Consider the following 21,707-nt stretch of genomic DNA (forward strand, 5'->3'; position numbering starts at 1 on the left):
GATGGGGACTTTTTTTTGATGAGGTGACATCTGCATTGCTGGTGCAAAGGCAACAGTGGGTAGAAGTCCTGGCTCTTTAGCACAAATCAAGGCAATGTCACCAAACAATACTTGGATTTGTTCTTGTTATGCATTCATAGTAACAAAAAAAACAAAGCCAGATTTAGTTAAGAATGTCCTTGATGAAGCAGTAAGAATTATTTACTAAATCCTGAATCTGGCCCTTGAATCTTTACATTGTGCAATAAAATGGAAGTATGCATTAGCACTCCTGCTGCACACCAAGGCAATGGTTATCTAGAAGAAAAGCATTTGTGCAGATGAGCTGAAATTTTTTCAGAGCACCATTTTTACTTGAAAGAATAAGAGGTAAGCTATAGTTATTCAGATCTGGGTATTTGGCAGGCATTTTCTCTAAAAGGAATAAAATGAACCTACTTCTTCAAAAAGAAAAAACAATGATATTTTCTGCCAGTGTGAACTTTCAAGTAAAAATCAGAGGAGAAACTTGTATCCACCACTGGAGAGCTTGAAAACTTCCTAATACTTTTCTTTTGGGATAGGTGGTGATATTAATACAATTTTAATATAAGATAATGAAATGTGTCAACATTTAGAAGATCTGCATAACTCACTAAACCAGTATTTTCTTAATGACCAATGCATATTTCAAAACTGTGCCTGAGTAAGATAAATTCAAAATGCAGACAGACCAATGCATTTTAATGTAACAAAGTATGAAAATTCATTGATAGAATTTCAGATTCTACATTGCTACAAATGTTCAAGAAACTACCACTGACCAAGGTTTGGTGTAATATTAAAGAGTATACATAAACATCTGAAATGACTATTAAAATACTCTTTCCTGTTTCAACTTTTAAATGTTTGTGTGAGGCTGAAATATTTTCATATTGCTCAATCAAAACAACATACCAAGAATTCTGCTATCTTCTATTAAGCCAAAAATTGAAGACTTGTAAAACTGTCAAATAAAACATTTTTTCTTACTACTTAAAAAAAAGCTATTTTTTTAAACCACAGTATTTGTGTAACAGGTAATTATTTTTAAGCAATTTAATATTTAAAAAAATCTCTCAGTTTTGATTTCTAACACAACAAATATCAATTGATGTAACCCCAACCCACACAGAAACACTCTCTTGAATTCTCAAGAATTTTTAAGAGATACTGAGTCAAAAGGTATGTAAACCACTGACTGAATTGATCTATCTCTGCCCAATCCATGCAAGCTGGCTGAGATAAAGTATAGAGAATTAGGAATGTCACTACTACTATAGATTTTCATTATCTTAAATCCAATACTGAGTACACTCCAGTGAGATTTGAGCAGAGGTAGCCAGTTGATCATACAGAAGTCAGAATGCAAAGAGCTACTGCTTATTAGGCCATGATCAATCAAGCACTCATCTCACCTGCAACTGGTCCACCTGTTGAAGTTATGGGTGGGAGGAAGATCCCTGTTACTGATTTGGATACTGTAGGTTTCTGTTCCACGTGAAGAGTCTGCTGAACCTGAAAAGTGATACCCTCCTCTTCATCTTCTTCTAAATCTGAGATGTGATAGATGGCATCTTTGGGCAACTGGGTAAAGCCTTTAGTAATGACACCTGGTCGTGGATCAAGAATGGTTCCCAAGTTTGGTTGAGCAAGCTGCTGCCAGTGATGTAGAGTTTGTGATCCTGAGTAGGAAAGTCAAAGGGAAAAGAGAGGCATTTTAAATCTTGAAACATAAGTTAAAATTATATGTGCAATGACCATAATGACAGTAATAAAACTACTGAATGGTGTTAATATTTTGTTAAACTTGGCAAATTAAAATTCTCTGTGAAAAGACTGAGAAGACATTGAAGGTATAATAATAATAATCTATTTTGAAAGTAAACTTTAAAAAGGACATTTAAAGAAAGGGAGAAAAAAATCCAAGAAGACACTCTTAATAGAAACCAGGATGCTGAAGCAGTGAGGAAAAGGATGATATGTACCTGAGAGATGGGCTGCATTTTCCCTGGTGGTAAAAGTCAATAGTCCCCTGGTTTGGAACTGGGCCTATAAACTTGGAAGCCAAAAGCCAGGCTCGTAGGTTGGGAGATAACTTGAATTTTCAGTCATTTCTATATGTACTTCCCCACCCTGTTCATGATTCTCTCTTCTCTGGGTTCCCAGGAAGAACAGGAAAATGAAGATGACAAAAAGAATACATTCCCTTGGTTCCCTGGTGAGTGATCATCCCAAGAACCTGCACCAGATGCAGCATCTAATTATGTCCCTATGGTCATTTCATCCTAAGAATGGCAACTCTGACAAATGCCTGCATCAAACTAAATTATGCAACCTTTGAGTTGGGGGGGTCCTTGTAGGTTAATTACCCAAAATTTTGTTTAATGCGGAGTTCTTTTTTGATAATGTCAGAGTCTCTTTTGAGAATTGTCAGTATTCCATAAAACAAGAAATTTATTTTTAATTCAAGTTCTACCTTAAAATAAAAACTTAACTGAAACAGAAATGAAAAAAAAAAAATTGCAGGTACACACACCTCTAAGTCAATTATTACTCTTGAGTAAAGAATTCTTTGTTGAATAGAAAGGTGGAGGTGAAATATCATCTCCAGACAATTTTCACTTATCATACCATGGAAACTGCTATTAATGACATTTCTTAGCAAAGGACAGAAAAAGATTCCTCCTCCTCCCTTCTCCCATTTATATTAAAAATATCAAAAGAGAACTGATGGCTAACGACTTAAAGAATGCTGAACTCCCCATTTACTAATTTTCCATAAAACACTTAATATACTATCAGCCGAACAGTGAGATTTAAAAACAGATATCTTCCACACATAGTACTCTTATAATTACAACACAAATCTCAATTCCAGAGAAAGGAAAGTCCAAAGAGCCACCTGATTTGGCAAGGGTCTTTACTGACTTATTACCTTCAAGGGGCTTGACAATTTGTAATTTTTCTGGCATAAAGCCTCGAAGGCAACCAGCACTGCTGAGGTCTGTGATCTCTGACTGGTCGGTGCAAACAGAAGCAAGGCTCTCTGTGGGAGTGTCACAGCCACTAACCCCTTCTTTTTGGTCAGCAAGAACCTGGATCTTCCGTTCCCACTCTTGGGCAAAGAACTGCTTCTCACTTAAGTAGTTCTGTCGACGCAGGCTAAGGCGATGCAGTGCTGTAGCCAAATCGCTATCTTCAGAGGGCTCTGGTTGGCTCACTGACTGAGAGCGCCTGGAGGAAAATCAAATTCACTGATCAGATCAGAAAGTCAGGACCTCTCCTTTTTTAATGGTGAACATTTAAGAGATTGATTTTAAAAGTGAAGTGTTCTCATAGATTATCAGGAATACAAAAATAGTAACAAATCCAAATCATCAGCAATACTATATGTCATTTTTATAGATCATTTCAAATGACTTGAGCAAGAAATATATTTTATTGTTATGCTGTGTTTGCCAATTTAATTTTATTTAATTCATAAAACTATAGATATCTATTCGGAATAGGTAGTCACAAAAGTAAATGTTATCACATTTCACTGAATCTATCCATTGATAACAAAAGGTACCATTATTTTATGTAACATGATAAAAGAGAACATGCTATCCATTAAAATGGCATGTCATTAATTGAAAAACAACAGTTTAGAAGTACCAAATTATGAAAAAAATTCCTTTGGGCTCTGAATATTGCAAAATATTTAAAAGACAACAAGATTTGTATAATACTGTATTTTCATAGTTTTCAGAAGCACTTTTTTTTTAAACTTTTCAACATTTTGAATTAGGAAATGTTTTACAAGTGACATCAAAGGAAAGATTATCCTTGTTCAGTAACTGTGTGAATTCACATAGATTTGTTCCAGAGCTTCTCCTAAGACAACTGTATAACAAGGAATGCTACTGTGGGTCACAACATGCTCATGACAGACCAGGCAACACAAACAAAATCTCCTGTGATGGGTTTCTGCATTAGGCAAGATTTCCTTAAAGTGCCAAATATCCATGTTTCAAAGACTTCTAGTTGATTTTCTAATAAAGCTGCTTAGCTTCTAGTTATATTTAATTTAATGAACTAAACTAATATAAAGAAGGAAATAATTTGAGTTTAAACAAGAAATCAGAAGCAACTTGGAACTTAGCAATATGTACTCAAACTCATTCTTTATCCCCAAAGCACAAAAGTAGCTGAGATTATAAATATGGGATATGAGAAAATGTCATGTGATGCATTTATAACATTGACCAAATTGGGTCAAACAAATTTGATTTTGAACATGAAAATTTAGACTCATAAGCAGTGAAGAATTTTGAAGTTAAATACAAGTTCTATTTTGAACACACTTAGTTTTTCCCTCAAAAAACTTTGATGAAACTGATAATATATCCTACACATGATGTAGGACATTGAAACTGAATGAAAACAGAGAGTTACAGAACATGTATGGAACAGTATAGAGGGATGCTGGAATACTCAGTATATGTATCTGGTATGCCAATGCCACATGAAATGCAGAGTCACGCTGTGATCTGTGTTTCTTACCCTGGAACCTCCTCCAAGTTGCTCCCTGGGTTTGGGAGTGTTTTGTTCTCTGTGTGCTGTACACCAGACTCAAAAGGTTTTGCTGTCATGATGACACTGGAACGGTTTGAGCCTGGGATGGGCAGCAGGGCTGGAAATGGGACAGAGCGGCCCCGTGTGTCATTTGCAACCTTGACAGTATCAAATACCCGTTTCTGTTGGGCTCTGTCAAAAAAGGGAAGAATTCATTACTATTCCTGCCAACCACTAGAAGAGTCATGTATGTACAGCTCATGATAAATAAAGCCACTTTGAATAGTCTCTAAAGTTTAGAGACTTTGGTTCTTAAAAGAACTTAGTTTTACTTCAAACTTTAGTTCTTAGTAGAACTCTTAATTTAGTTCTTTGTTTAGTTTTTAGTAGAAAATAAACTTAAGAACAAGAGAACCCTCTGTCAGTACAAGGAACAACAACAACAACAAAAACCCTGAATAGTAAGAAGATTTACTATTGAATTTCATAATAGTTATCACTTTGGATTGTGGCTTTGTTTTTCCTACTTAGTGCTGGTGATTGAACCCAGGGCCTTGCACATACTATTCTGAACAACATCCCCATACCTGTGGCTTCTGTTTAATGTCCATTCCAGTGGTTGAGATCATCTTGTGACCTGTACTTACTTTTTTTTTTTTTTTTTTTTGTGGTGCTGAGGATTGAACTGAGGGACTTGTGATTGCAGCGCAAGCACTCTACCAATTGAGCTATCTCCCCAGCCCTGTACTTACTTTTGTTTAAAGAGAGATTCCTCATCCAAATTCAACTTTTTACGCATGGTCCCCTCAATCTCAGCTGCCAGAGATTCCTTAAAAAAATAAAAAGGATTACATGCTTCCTGAAGTGATTACTGCCTTTAATCAACAGATTTTCTAGCAGCCTATATTTTTGGTGTTATAATGAAATAAAACACAAGTAAAACTCAGGGTGAATCAAAAGAGAAACTGTGGAAATAGAACATTTGAACAAGAACCAACTACCTTTGTATGAAATATTTTTATAAGAAAACAACAGGAATTATGACAAACAAAATATTACATTTGCAAATACACAAAAACAAAAAGGTCTGAAAGGCCATTAAGCAAGAGCTATTTGTAATTCTCTGCAACGATTACTTCTTGTTTTCTGTAATTTCTATCTTATCTGTATCACACATATATAATTTTTATAACATTAGAAAAATCATTAAAACATTAAGTAAGTTTTCTCTTCCCCTGTCAGAGATGAGGATTCAACTAGCATGGGTGACATGCTCAGTGGGGCTGAGCTGAGGATGACTGGAACTAAAGGCAATGATGTGAACTCATGATTTTTATTACATATACATATGTAAATATAAATTTGGTTAGAAAAATAGACCTATGTATTGTGTAGGTGTGTATATATGAAATAGAAATATTCTCCAGCTATATCTGCAGAGAAGACCAGGAAGCAAAGATACTCTAGTGGTAATAGGTATGCCTAGCACCTAGTCTTGCATTCAGAATACCACTCCTCTATAAAAGTGTCAGCAGAGCTCCCTGAAGAAATGGCTGATTCCAGGGCTGGGACAAAAAGTACAAAATAAACTTGAAGGAAATCCCACTGGTCATCTCTGGGACAATTTGAATATCAAAATAATATTTTATAATCCACTGAATAAAACAGGAATTCATGTTGATATAACTCAAGGAGCAAATGAATAAATAAATGAGGTATAAAAGCTCTAATAAAAGAATGTTATTTAAAAAGGCATAAAAATGGAATTAGAAAATCATCATTTGGCAATCATTATAGTAATACCCAAATGAGATTAGAACTATCAATGGAGATAAAACCATGAGTGAAAGTCTGATAAGGAACAGGACATTTAATTTCAAAGTCTCTCTGCACAAAATACTAACACCACCAATAAAGGGATAAATAGACATTGTGAAGACTCCTAATACAATACACTGAGAATAACATGGCTTTATTTCTGCCAAAAATGCATTATCTGAATCTAATCATGAGGAAATGCCAGACAAACTTAAACTGAGTACATTATACAAAGATTATGAAAGATAAATAAAGACAAAAGAACTGTTCTAGATTTAAACAACTAAATGCAATGCATCCTTTAAAGGACACTATTGGGAGAACTGGGAAGATCTCTACGGGCTCTGAGGATTAGACAACAGTATTATATCAAGTCAATTTCCTGACGCTGATGGTTGTAATGTGATTATATAGGCATGTTCTCCAGAGTGTTCTTGTTTTTAGCAGACACATGCTTATATACTAAGGGGTAATAGGATGTATCTGCAACTTATTAAGTGGTCCAGAATAAAAAAGGAAAGATATGTAATACAGCAAATATAGTAGTATGTTAACAGATGAAGAATATGAGAGTTCTCTTTACTATTTTTAGAATTTTATTTTAAGTTTAAAATTATTTCAAAATTAAAAGGCAAAATTTATACCCTCATATCCTTAAGAAAATCTACCAAAATTTACAGTTTTGGTTTTTTGAAAAAATTTCACAGGATTTCACTTAAGTGTTTAAGAAACAGATTGTTAAGACAATTATTTGAACCAACATCACAAATTCTGGCATAAACTCAGAAGCTTTTATTAATTTCTGTCATTCAAAAGATACTGTCTTCTAATAAATTAAACAAACGCAACTCCTGTTCTCACGGAGCTTACATTCTAATGGAGTTAAACAACAAGAAACTTGAAAAGGTACTGAAAGAGGTTTTCAATGCTTGAAGTACTGTTTAAATAAGTAGTAGATGCTCAGATGAGCCACATTTAAGTCGCTTTCAGTACACAGATTAAAATGTAATTTCCTTATGGTTCATCTCACTTATTGCAATACTCTAGGAGGTCATCTGTTATAATTATTGAGAGTATTAAGGAAGATGGAGGTCTAAACCTATAACTGGATCCCAGAAACAAGGACAAACCATGTTATCTCATCTCAAGGTACCTTACGCCATCATAAACCCTATCACTCTCAGGATAATCTGATCTTAACAAGTTTTCTCAAATACATGGCATTTTCTGTTTCTTACCCCAGTAAAAGCTCCATAAGATTGAGAGAAGTAGAGATGAGCAGCAGGGCCAGACCTGCTACGAAGTTCCTTTATTTCTTCTTGGGACTCATGTAACATTCCCAGACACTCCATGTTCCTGTCTTGTAACTCATGTAGCTGAAAGAAAGGATGGTAGTGTACTTCACTATTTTCTCAAAACAACAATGGGAAAAAACATAGAAATCCTGGGAATGAGTATTAATTTTATCCAGGGGGTTAAGCTAACTTTATCAAACTTACAAAGGAAGTATAAAAGATATGGTCAAGCCATATCTTTCCTTAAATATCACTATGAAGTCTGTAAATGACAAGATCGAAAGTACAGAAAGTGTACTTGTATTTGACATCAGGCTGTTCAAACACCCGAAACAAATAAATTTTCCCTTCTTGTTTCAAAATCTTCCCTTATAGCTAGACACACAAGTCTAGTAAAAGAGTATATAATTAAAAATTTTCTTCAAGTGTAGCATGTGTACCAGTTACTCATCAGAATCACCAGGGCTGGGAATGTTCATTAAAAATGCACATTCTAGCAGCCGGGCATGGTGGTGCACATCTGTAATTCCAGCGGCTTGGGAGGCAAAGCTAGCCTCAGCAGTTTAGAAAGGCCCTAAGCAACTCAGTGAGACCCGGTCTCAAAATAAAATATAAAAAAGGGCTGGAGATATGACTCAGTGGTTAAGTGCCCCTGAGTTCAATCCCTGGTATTGCATCCCACCCCAAAAAAGGTACACTCTAGGCCCTTGCTCTACAACTGAATTAGAAACTCTTGGATGGTGCCTGAGAATCTCCATTGAAAACTTGCTCTCCTAGGCGATTCTTATTCATGCAATTACCACCGAGTTTTATCTAACATATAAATTTTTTTTTCAAATTTTTTTGTTTTAATTTTTTGGGTTATGTCTTAATTTTTAGTTATTGTTCATGAGGGCAGCAATGAAGGAAACAATTTTTATATACATTAGTTACTTCCATTTTTACTCCCCTGCAACATGAGCTATTTTTCACTTTGCTATCTTCATAGTCCATACTTGTCATATAAATTCATATTCTCCACAGTCACAGCATAACACTGTGAACATTTTATGACCTACTGTACTTTTTTCTTAGTATTATATTGTGAAATAGTTTTCTAACTTCTACATAATTATTGAGCCTTTTAAATGAATACAAAATACTCTATCAGGCAACCACACCTAAGTTTAAATGGTTTGATTTCACTTCTACTAAATGTATTTTTCATTCTTTGATTTGTAGTCATAATCAAAATCAGTGGCATTATTTTTTACTACTCATTATTTACATTTCAAGTACACTCAGCCCAAACTTCATAAGTTAATTCATCTGCAAGATTATTAAATCTCCATCAACATGTCTTCCTCTTCCTAACATGAGGACTAAGCGGGCTACCAAGCTGATTTGCTAAAGGCAGCCCCTGTATTTCCTTCCATGGAGACAACACTCTGTCATTATAGATAGTGGCATCACAGCACAATCTCTAGGCTGTCAGTGTGCCCTCTAATACAATGGCAGTACCACCCTTAATGTCAATTCATCCACTGGGTTGTAGTGAAATGTCCAGTTCTCCTCCTCAGGAGGAACACTGAAATGCATGCATTTCTTGCTTCCCCAACTGCCAAGAATAGTGTGTGTAGACCCTGTTACAGGATCTTCAGCCACACCAGTCCATGGCACAAAATATCTGGAGTAAAATCAAAGGCTTGGGTCTGCCCAGCAGCCTCTCCTTTAAGGGAGAGAATGAGTCCTTGCACCTTCTCTGTGTTTTCAAATTGTGGTAGATTCTCCGTGTTCACTTTCAGAGTCTCCAGAAAGGATCTGTTGTAACAATCACAGAGCTGGACAAGGAGATTTTGGGTAAATTTTTATGTAGACAGAAACTAAGAGTTTTGCTATCTCTCCTAATGTACCTGCAAAACCCCTTACTACTGAGAAATGATCTTATTTCAAAAACTGCTGGGTTGTTAAGGTAGACTGGTAAAAGGGTCCTATATTTCTAAAGAATCTTATAAAGGCCAAGTTTTTCTCTATTAATCAAGGATGTTGCTATTATTAGTTTTAGAGACAGAGTTTTTAAAATGCTTTATTTGCTTCACAGATTTTATAATTTCATCTTAATTTTTTGCTGTTGTTGCTGCTGTTTTTCAAATCTGGTAATTCCCCTTTAATAATTTAGTTATGAAGATGAAAGAAACTACTCATCCCAGCCTTCCTAAATTACACAAGATCAAGGAAGATTTCATTACCTCCATTGTCAGTTGTCGCTGGGCATCTTTGGAAGCTTGTAGGTGAAGTCTTAGTTCTTCCTTTTCAATAACATGCTAACAACATATTAAAAGAGACACATGAAGTTTACCCATATTAAAAAAGGCTATTCCTTCCCTTTAAAAAACATCTTAAAAGTTTCTCTCTGGGGCACATAGTCTTAAGGTCTATAAAAGGCTTTTAAAAGCCAATTAAGAGCAACAAAATGAACAAATTTTTCAAAGGAAAATCTAACTACACTTACAGAGAAAAACAATGACTTCAGATTGCTTATTCATGACATTTTAGCAAATAAAGAAGATTAAAATAGTAATTAGATAAGACATTTAAAAAGGGCTGGGGACCTGTGTATTTTGCTCCATGTATCTAGTGCTGCTTAGCAAACAGTGCATGATACCAGATCAATGCTTAGAAAAAATGAGATGAATGAATGCATCACCTACTTCTTTAAGTTTGTGCTGAAGATCTACAATCTGAGACAAGAGTGAGGAGATCTCTTCTTGGTATCGAATCAGTTCATCACTCTTCCCTGACAATTCTTCAGTCATTTTGGACATCTGAGCATTTGTTTCACCTAGGAAGCAAAGTAAAAAGTTTAAAATTTAATATAAAGGTATAGCAGGGGTTGGCAAACTACTGCCTGTAGGCTGAATTCTGATTTATAACAAGGACTGGACAAGCATAAATATATTTTTATTTAACACATTACAAAAGCTTTTTCTGGGATACGCGAATGCTGGGAATTACACAGGAGACAATGACACTGAAAAGAGATGACTTACAAAAGCAAACAGGCTAAATGTTTTACTTCAATTCTTTTCTTTATGAAAGATAACTGTTCCAATCTTTCTCTTTATGAAGGACAAAAACACTAAAAGGAGAGAGTTAAGTGAATTATATATTTTTGCAAGTGCTAACAGGCAATTTCATTTGTCTTTGAGAACTCTTCAGGGACATAACTTAAATCCCGTAATGATAATTAATCTTAACAAATCTAACAAAGGAACAGTTCCAGGATGGGACAGTCACAATCTGTGACAGAACAAGATAAAGCTATTGAAATGCTTCTGTAGGAGATAGAATTTCTGGGCTACCCAGCAAACTAAGCAGAGCCTCCAAAGTAAATCTTGCAGGCTAGCATTCATGCATGTGCATAAGATATAACCTTCAGAATTCCACTGGAGAAAAAAAACTTTATTTCATATAGAAAATCTGATGTCTAATTACAGGTAGAAAACCTACTTTGCACTATTGTATAAAACTGTTTTTAACTTGACAGAGAGCCTAATACACTTCAAAGGATAACAATAGGGAGGCAGGAGACCTCCCTATTGAGGCAGGAGTTGAGGTTGGGGAAAGTCACTTCTTTCTTTTTAAAATGTAAAAGGTGGGTAATGGTAGTAGAGAAGATTCAATTACATTTCTTTTGGTTCTCTAATATTCTGTTAGTCTAAGGTATCATATTTTGGGACTCACAGCCAGGATGAATTGATGTGACATTATCATATTGTGTCTTTCAACATTAAAGGCTACATATTTACAGAGAAATTAAATCTTTTTCTGGTGAAGTCAATCTTTTTCTATGATTTACTTAAAAATTACTTTAGAGAACATTACTTCAAATCAAAATATATTCCTTTAAGGACTCAATGAATATTAGATTTAATCCCATATTTTAAGCCCTCATTCTACATCTAGTTAGTTTTCTGACTTTGGCAAATCTATCCTCTTTAAGATTATTTCCTCAGTAACAAAATGAGAGCTTAAAGTCCTTTCTTACTAATATGCTATAATTTATTTGTAGTAATACAAGGCTTGGATCTCATGAAACTCAAAGGGAGATCAGCAGAGGAAAGGGACTGGGGGTAGTAGAAGGGGAGAGAGTGGGGAGGTGTTGAGAAGTGATACTGGCCAAATTATATTGTTATATTGTCTGCATTATGAATATGTAGTAAGAAATCCCATCATTATGTACGACTATAATGCACCAACAAAAAATGTTGAAGGAGGAAAAAAAAAAAAAAAAAAAAAAAAAGAAACATAGGGCTTTATTTAATGATGATGGCAATTTGAAACATATTTCTTATAAATACATAAGGTATCATATTTAGGGTTGTAGGCTCAATGTGATAATACAGGACTTTTAGTAACTGCTATGATTTGGATATGGTTTGTCTCTCAAAGGTTAATGTGTTGGAAGGTTGGTCCTCAGGGTGGTGGTGCTGAGGTAGTGAAACCTCTAGGAGGTAGGACCTAATGGAAGGTATTTGGGTCATGGAGACACTGCCACAGAAGGAATTAATGCTGGTCTCTCCCAAGTATGTTAGTTTTCTAGAAAGCAGGTTGTTATAAAGCAAGAACACCCCAAGTGCTTGACCCCTTCTGCATATAGCTAGCTCCCTTTCCACTGCTCTGCTATGTTGTGACCCAGCCAGGACCCTTGCCAGGATACAGTTACCATGATGTATAGAATCTCTAGCCACCAGAATTATGATCTAAATAAACCTCTTTGTAAGTTACTTATTCTTAGCATTTTGTTATGGCAACACAAAATAGAATGACAGGAAATTTTAAATAATTTCTTGAGCTGCTTTTACTGAAACTATTAATCAAATATCTGAATTGGAGATTTCCTAACAAAGAATTGTGCAAAGGCTTTGAAACAGAATATATTACTACTTACGAAGTTCTTTAACACAGTCATTGACAAGCTGTTGTTCCTTCTCTTCATAAGTACAAGTTTCTGTCTTTAAATGACAAGCCTTCAAGAAAAAAACCAGTATATGACAATATCTTCTAATGTTTTTATGGTAATAACTACAAAAAGCTTTGCTGTTTGAAGATTAAAGTTCGTCACTTTTAAAGGAAAAAAATTACCAACAATGTGTCAAACCTAATGTTTTTATGGTAATAACTACAAAAAGCTTTGCTGTTTAAAGATTAAAGTTCATCACTTTTAAAGGAAAAAAATTACCAACAATGTGTCAAACTTAACCTATCACAAAATAAATGTATGGAAAAGGACATGACAAGCATCTTCCCTCACTGCTCTCAGGGCCTTTGCACATGCCCATTCCTGTAACCTACATCTCAGTTAAAATGTCACTTGCTTAAGTAGAACTTCCTTGATTCACTACATTATGCAAACTCATAGAAACCTGCATTTTTTGGATAGAGCTCTTCTCCCAGTTATTTATTTATATGTATAAACTCCATTTGATGTCCATCCTGTGCTGTGGCAATCCCTATTTTTTCTGTCAATCTGCTACTATCCACTTTTCAATGGGCTCTAAGTAACAATGAAAGGCAAACAGTTTCTTGTTTGCCAATCCTTAATAAGAATGTTATGCCATAATTTACCTCAACACTATCTGCAACTGAACATTGTAGCCTTTAAAGTAAAGGACAATAAGAGTGAGGTCGAATATACCTTGGATCGAAGAGCCATGTTCTCTTCTTCCAATTCCTTGAGCTTTTCTTGTAGCATGTCCAGCTGTAGCAAACCTTGAGATAAGCTAAAGGACTCATTGAATCTAAGAGGTGTAGAACAGCTGGAATCAGTTTCACTCTCTTCAGAAGCAATGGAGACGATTCGAAGTAATTCATCTTTCTTGGATAGCTCATGTTGCAGCTGATTAACCTGCACATAAGAAGTGCTTGGTTATAGCTTCTAATAAATGGAACAATTGTTTTTTGCCATAAAAAAATCATAAAACCAGATGCTAGATTTGAATGACTAAGATAACTAGTGCTAAAGATAATAACGAACCCCAAATGCTTCCTCAGCTACAGTTTTTGATCATCAACTCAACCAATACAGATTTTTCTTTAGTAGGTAAGAAGAAAAGTCAATTTTCATACTCTAAAAAATAGGAAAATAGAATAATATAGGAAAATAGAAGATAATGATACAATCTTAGTTGAAAACAGTACAGAAGAACCATCAAAGTACCAGAATAGACCCCTTATATCAAATTCTCTTTCCAAGGGCTTATACTTTTAAGCTGTATATAATTGTGCATGTCTTCCTAGGAGTATTGATTTTCGTTCTAGGAAATAAATATTTTGATCATAAAGACCCAAATATTATCAACTGTAATATATTTATAAAATATAAATGAAACCTGATAAAAATAACAAGTTACAGAAAATGTGAAATTTAACCATTTGAGTTGATAATAAATTAGTTCTTAAAACAAATGTTTATCAATATGAAATAAATATATTTTTAAAAATTTATTTATATCTTCTGCCTCTTGTTTTGGCTTCAGAGTAAAGATACCTATACTTGGGTACTTATTTATTTTATTTAAATAAATTTAAAATATGATTACACACAAAATCTTCATGCAAAGGGGAAAGGATAGTATTAGAATCCAAGCAGGGTGCTAGAAGTACCACAGATACTGAATATAGGCTTTAACATATAGGTATTACACAGACTAAGATAGGGTCACACAAGTACTCTTCTATATAGTAACATCTCATTTCTCTACTATTTAGTTTGATGGTTACCAAGAAAGTCAACAGGGACTGGTACTTACCTACTGTCATCATTTCAGGAGTATCTGTGAAAATAAAGTTCTCCATTACACAAGACCTAACCATTTCATGCTGCAAATACTAGATCAAAGGCTTACTTGATCAAAGGCTTGTCCCAGTTGCTCCTCCAAGGCTTCATTCTGCTCAGATAAGACATGGTTTCGCTTTAAAAGAGCTTGTCCAATTCGAGCAGCTAGCTCCAGATCACGATCCCTCTGTTAAAACAACAAGTAAATCCATTTCTTTGAGTACACACAGAATTAGATGTCAGGTTAGAAATTCTGCAATCAATTTTGCTAAACTCAATCTCCTATAAAACATTGAGATTCATTTTAATGACCAGATACTGCAAATGAACACAGGGCCAGGCACACAGGTAGTGTTTAATAAATATTGGTCAATGGATGACTACTATAGTTATATATGCAAGAGAGCATTTCTTTTTTTAAGACTGAGTGATATTTTTTTGATCATTCTAGTTACTAGAGTCCAACAATCAAACCTTTAAACTTATAACTGGAGAATTAGAAAAATCAACATAGGAGGTTGGGGTTGTGGCTCAGTGGTGGAGCGCTTGCCTAGCATGTGTGAGGCACTGGCTTCTATTCTCAGCACCACATATAAATAAATGAATAAAATAAAGGCCTATCAACACCTAAAAAAAAAAAAAAAAAAAAAAAAAAAAAAGAAAAAGAAAAAGAAAAATCACCATAGGCTTTAAAAATAAGGACGGGAGCTGGGAATATAACTCAATGGTACAGTGTACACTTAGCATGCTCAGGGACCTGGGTTAAACCCCCAGCAAACACACACACACAAACACAAGATGGAGCCTGTACCATAAGAGCTCAAATACTTGTTGAGTGTAATTGTGTATTAAGTACGATAATGGTATAGAATTAGCCATTTAAGATATGGGGGTCAAGAAAGTATATTAGAAATAGTTTCATTTAGGGCAAAGCTTATATGCACTCAGAGCCAGTGGTTTGGAAGAAAATACAGCCAAGAGCAAGATGATGTGAAATAAAATGGGGAATAAAATAAAGGATTGGAAATTCTGAGGCTCAGGGGTCTGCCTACAGCATGGAGAAGGAAGTCTAATGAAGTTGGTGTTAAGATGCAGGGAGCCCCGTAGGAAAGCCAAGCAACAAGCCTTACTTCAGAGTTATACTTAGTACAAGCACTGGAATTCCATCTGCATGGCAGTGGTAAGGATTTTATTCGCAGCATGGAAAACTGTCAATTTATATCTAACTGCCTTACATATGAATTCAGTTTACATTAATCATTATGAATAAAATTGTTTCCCTTTCATAGCACATAAAAATGGATGGATTATCTCCCAAGTATCAAGGTAATTTATCTCATTTAAATATAAGCTAAGTGGCATACACAGAAATCAGTCTGGCAATCTAGGGAGGAGAGGGGAGGAAAGAGGTATATGTCAAAGAGAAAGTCTAATGAAACTGAGGTACAAGGAGAGAACACTATTGACTATTAATTGGAAGAGATACACTATACATGTTTAAAAATACACTAAGCATGTTTAAAATGCCATGAACAAAAGTAAGCTCATCAGCCCAAATTGAAAATAAAAACAGGAAATGCTTTTGTTATGGTTTAGATAAACTGCATCCCCAAAAAACTCTGTGTGAGACAATGCAAGAACGTTTAGAGGTGAAAGGATTGGGTTGTGAAAGCCTTAATCTAAAAAGTGCATTCATCCACTTGAATGTATTAACTGAGTTGTAACTATAGGCAGGTAGGGTGTTGCTGGAGGGGGTAGGTCACTGGGGGCATGCCTTTGGGGTATATACTTTGTCCCTGGTGAGCAGAGCTCGCTCTGCTTCCTGATTGTCACATTCTGAGCTGCTTTCCTCCACCACACTCTTTCACCATGATGTTCTGCCTCACCTCAGGCCCGGAGGAATGGAGTCAGCTATCTATGGACTGAGAACTCTGAAACCATGAATGCCAAATAAACTTTTCCTCCTCTAAAACTGTTCTTGTTAGGTCTTTTGATCACAATGACAAAAAGCTGACTGAAACACTGCAGGGGTTGATTTGCAATGGATCTCCATTTGCAATGGACCTTCTTGAATGAGCAGCTCTAATCCAGGATAATAGCAGGGACAATTTAAAAACAAGATTTTTTTTCTAGGACAGAGAGTCCAGCCTTCACCATATTAATCAGTCAGTCAACTGATTCACCACTCTATCCTCTATTACTTCACAACAATTAACGGTTCAGAAATCATCTACTTTGTAATGCCAGGTGGCATGCCCAGCGTTCCACTTGTAACAATCTTGCCCAAAATAACCCAGAGCATAGATATCACCATTTTTTATCTGATGTGCAAATCTAATAAATTACAAATGATCCTCAGTTTTACCTTTTTGTACCAGAGAAAGAAAAGATATGTTCCTACCTCTGCAAGGAGATGTGTAACCATGTCAATGTCATTGTAAGTTTTGGTCATCTGCTCCACTCTATCTGTACCTAGAACTAAGTTAAAAACAATTTTAGAAAGAAGAGAAAATTTAAAATATGCATAAGCATTGAAAGATAACAACAAAAGCTCCAGATTTTTACAAAAACTTATTTAGGAGTACTAAAATGTATGTGGAAAAAGGGAAGATTTTTCATGTATTAGACAATCAGGAAATAGACCAGCCATTACAAAGTCCATATCATACAATTTAAAAAGTATCAAATGATCACAAGGCAGTCACCTCTTGATCACCTCCTCTGCCCCTGGGAAAATAAGAAGCTTGGCCTAGTCACATCTGAGAATGTCGCCTGGGAAGAATAAATCAAATTGTCCACTGTTTAAAGCCCTATCTAAATTAAAGTTACTGAGGGCTGAGTTAGTGATGGGTAATGCTATTAGAAAGGAATGTAATTAGCATTTTCCTGTGACTATCTTGACCATGAAAGATCATCTAACATGTAACCCAAGGTAAACAAGGAGTAGGACTTGTAGGACTTCTGTTGTTCTGTTTTGAGCCACAATCCTTTTACACATAATTAAAAACTCTTTATCTGAACAATAATCTACATAATTTCTATATCTCTGCTATAAAATTGATTGCTTTAGTTGCATAATTTAACCATAGTGATAGGGAAACAGGTGTTTGGGTATAAGGAATAGAAATAAAGTGGGAAGTGTGAACAAATAATTAAAATATTAAGACAGTTACCTACAGTCAGTGGTCCCTTCTACTTCTGATCACACAATAACAAATCAGAGGTAAAAAAAACAAAATATCCATGCTGTAAATTAATTACAGGAAGCAGCCAATGATTACAAAACAAAATGTAATCTGGAGTAGGTTCATATTTAATGTATCTGGAGGAGTCCTAAGACACTGGTGGAATGTAGAAGATTCCCTGGTGTTCTAACATGGAGCCAGGGAAGAAAACCACCAATCTAGTTGGGTGTGGTGGCACAAGCCTATAATCCCAGTGGCTCAGGTATCTGAAGCAAGTGGATCACAAGTTCAAAACCAGACTTAGCAACTTCAGGAGGCCATTAGCAACTTAGCAAACCCTATCTCAAAATGAAAAAATAAAAAGGGCTAGGGATGTGGCTCAGTGGTTAAGTACCCCTGGGTTCAATCCCCAGTACAAAAAAAAATAAATAAAAATAAAAATTAAAAAAAAACCCCAAAACTCACAAATCTAGAGCTAACAAACACACAAAAGCGAGAACCAGGAATCCTAGAGGCTTAGTTAAAAACATTTTTACACAATTTAAAAAATATTCCTGATACAGCTTATATTACATGATGACCAGAGTGGAGATGAGGTGGCAGATTTAACTTGGAATAAATCCAGTAAGCTAAAGCAAGTAATAAACAATGGTGAATTATAAATCAAATAGGATAAAAGGAGGAGAAAAGGACAAAAATACAGTTTAGAACTATTTAGAATAAAACATATTTTAGAGAATATGAAAATTTATTGCCTAAAAATGCTTACCATTTATCATAGTATGAGAATTTAAAGTTCAACCATAAGAAGTTACCCAGTTTAATTATCTTACTTTCTTCCATGAGGAATCTTCTTTGAGAGAAATTATCACATGAAATGTTATAAGACAAAGCAAACTATTAGTGGCAAAGTCAGGATTTTAATATGCCGATGATAATGTGCAACTCACAAGGTCATTAGAAAAGTAATGAGCTCTTCCTATTACTATGTCAAAGGCCAGACTCTGAGGGTCCCAAAAAGTCAGGCCCAACCACTTGCCAAAAAACAAACAAACAAAAGTAATAGGGAAAACAGGAAAGGAACTTTAATCAATATGGTCATAATGAGAAGGCAAAGTGAGATCAAGCATCTCAGTCCCCACTTCTATGGGGAACTGATATGAGTTTTAGGTTTAAATAGAGAAAGAATTGGGGCAGGCAGCAAGAGGCATGTATAATTAAACAGTCTTGGTCGAACTGGTCTGGCTGACTGTTATCTCAGTTCTGGTTCTGTGAGTGGTTCCAGGGAATCCTTATTGGAAATCTCTACTAGCTAGATCTATTAGCTATATGATAGATATTTATCTACCAGACCTGTGATCCTAGGAGGGGGCAATTCAGTTCAGGAGACAACTGCTCCTACTTAGGGGAGAATTCTCATCCTTAGGTGATCTGCTGGTAAGACTCTGCTATTCCTGGAAGGTTTAGGGCAATGACTAGAGACTTTTAGGTGCCACTCCATCAGTCTTGAAGAGACTTCATAAAGTTGACAGATGAAGGTCCCTGCAAATCTTGAAAACATCCTACTCTTATCTTAGTGACCTCAGTCTTGAAGGCAGACAAGATAGGTTAGATAAATTTAGAGCCAATAAATCTTTTATTGCCAGTGTTTAGATAAACTCCCCTTAAATGATTAGCATGCCTTTGTGCGGAGCCGAGTATGAATCTGAAGACTAATAGAAAACGAAGGCAGAAATACCAAGATTTATTTCTGTTTTTAGTTCCCCACTGGGCATCTGCAGACCCAAATGAAGAGTCAACGTTTTTTGCAAAAAAAAAAAAAAAAAGTCTATGTCCTACCATGCTGCTGTTTCTACCTTAGCTCCATTAAAGACATTAAAATGGAATATCAGTGTAAAACACCTGACCATGAAATGAAATTGACCAAACTATCCCATGCACATATATGAATACATCACAATGAATTTCACCTTCATATGCATCTATAAAGTGCTAATTTGAAAAAAAAAAAAAAGACCATAAACAAATGGAAGCCCACTAGAGTAGTGGAAAAGGAATAGGGGGAGGGAGAAGAGGAGAGAAGGGGAAGTACAGGGGACTGAACTGAAGCAAATTATATTCTATGTTTATATAATTATTTCAAAATGAACCCCAAAATTATGTATAACTATAATGCATTAATAAAAAAAAAACCACACACACAAAAACATACCCATGAATACATGAAACAGTATAAATACCAAATTTGCTTTTTAAAGTGTGAGCATATCTATACATAATCTATATGTAAGAAAGCCTGGAAGGACATAGATTAAAATGTTAATAGAAAAAATCTCTCACAGTAGGGATTATACCGGCTCTTGTTAAAAGAGATTTTAAAACACAAAAATGAACTTTAAAACGTTTAAATATTTATTATGTCAAAAAGTTAGTACAACCATAATTCTCCAATTCTTTTGTTTTATGTGAAGTAGCCTATATACTATCAAGCCCCAAAGACTGGACTACCACCAAGTCAGCCTCAAAGCTGATAAGGACACAATGGCTTCCTCTCTGCAACCTCATCAGTGGTCTTCTCTCCCTTGACACAATGTTCCCAATAAAGATGCTCCTAGGGATGATTCCAAAAGAGCTCAGAGAAAAACTCTTAGAGGTCTCTTGGCATTTAGGTATTGTAATTAAATGCCTCAAAAGTCATAGACTGAGACAGGGAAGAAGTTGTCTATTCTAATCAATCCTATCAAAATCTATTTTCCCTTTAGTGCTTAGTTGTTGAAACAAAAATATGTTAAACAGCTCAGAAATTAGCAATGATCCTTGCTTATTTCTAGACTAAACTTCTTAACTCTCTAAAAAATATATATATATTTATACATCAGAGAGATGATAAACATTTTTAAGGGATAATTTTGCCACTTGTTTCTGAAAGTTGTTAATTAATGTTCAGTACTTTTGGTATAAAACTTGGAAAATCTAATGTTTCTGAAAATATAGTGTGGAAGGTTAGTACACATAAGTGCTTCACTACTCCTTACTTATGTGTTCCATCCCTGTCTAATTTCATGTCAACCCTACCATTCTCATACTATTTGCAGGATGGGAAACACCAATGTTACTCCATTCTGATATTTGTAATTTATATGAGGTGCTCAATAATTCTTTCATATGTCTCTTTCCAAAATAGGTTTTTACCATAATTTCTGAATTTTAAAAAGAACTCTAATCTTTCATCACTCTCTAGTCTTCCCTCACCAAAAACCAAAACCAAAACAAAACAAAAAAATGAAAACAAAAATGTAAAACAAACATGCCCCACATGCATAGTAAAAGCTCCAACAGCTCCTGACAACTATAAGCAGGTCTTGCAGTTTTTAACATTAAAGAAGTGACTGCATGTAGTTCCAACTACTTGGAAGGCTGAGGTAGGAAGATCACAAGTTCAAGGTCAGCCTAAGCAACTCAGGGAGACCCTGCCTCAAAATAAAATAAAAAGGGCTGGGGATATAGCTCAGTAGTAGAGTACTTGCCTAACAGGTGTGAGGCCCTGGGTTCAAACATTTCTGCAATATAAAAAAACTGCAATATAAAAACTAATAGATGTATTTGGACAGACAGCTCAATTTTCTCATAGAACTGGTTGTGAGGGTTGATCTAGAGGGATTATAAATCTGCTAACCTTTAGGACCTGGCTTATAATTAATCTGAACATTACTAGTCATTTCCAGTACCAGTTAATTATTTTAAAGGGCAGAACATGAGGGAAAGAGAATGCACCAATGAGAAGTCAAAATTTCTACAAGTATATTTCTCTGCAAAATTTTATATTCTCCCTAATTCCTTAAGTTTCCCAATTAAGATCACTGAAAAATGGTCATGAGCTTTGGTTTATAATACTTTATATTAGTGGTTCTGAAACTTGAAGGTACATCAGCATTGCCAGGAAGGTTTGGTGAAGCAGAGTGCTATGTCTCTCCCCTGGAGTTTCTGATTCTGTAGATGGGGTAGGAGTCCAAG

General features: G+C 35.2%; 1 protein-coding gene across 8 annotated transcripts in view; it reads right to left on the reverse strand.

Annotated features, from left to right (window-relative positions):
* The window catches only part of TRAK2 (trafficking kinesin protein 2), a 56,228-nt gene that overhangs the window by 4,278 nt on the left and 30,243 nt on the right, over positions 1 to 21,707 (reverse strand). For all 8 annotated transcript variants that reach the window (XM_079130574.1, XM_079130577.1, XM_079130576.1 and 5 more), the window contains 11 exons: positions 16,910 to 16,986; positions 14,579 to 14,695; positions 13,369 to 13,578; positions 12,622 to 12,700; positions 10,382 to 10,512; positions 9,920 to 9,994; positions 7,635 to 7,772; positions 5,331 to 5,407; positions 4,567 to 4,770; positions 2,957 to 3,255; positions 1,437 to 1,703 (listed from right to left, as the gene is read on the reverse strand). In XM_079130574.1, the coding sequence (XP_078986700.1) occupies positions 1,437 to 1,703; positions 2,957 to 3,255; positions 4,567 to 4,770; positions 5,331 to 5,407; positions 7,635 to 7,772; positions 9,920 to 9,994; positions 10,382 to 10,512; positions 12,622 to 12,700; positions 13,369 to 13,578; positions 14,579 to 14,695; positions 16,910 to 16,986 (1,674 nt within the window). The remainder of the gene's footprint in view (positions 1 to 1,436; positions 1,704 to 2,956; positions 3,256 to 4,566; positions 4,771 to 5,330; positions 5,408 to 7,634; positions 7,773 to 9,919; positions 9,995 to 10,381; positions 10,513 to 12,621; positions 12,701 to 13,368; positions 13,579 to 14,578; positions 14,696 to 16,909; positions 16,987 to 21,707) is intronic.

Source organism: Sciurus vulgaris (assembly GCF_902686455.1).
Source record: "Sciurus vulgaris genome assembly, chromosome: 3".
Lineage (NCBI taxonomy): Eukaryota > Metazoa > Chordata > Mammalia > Rodentia > Sciuridae > Sciurus > Sciurus vulgaris.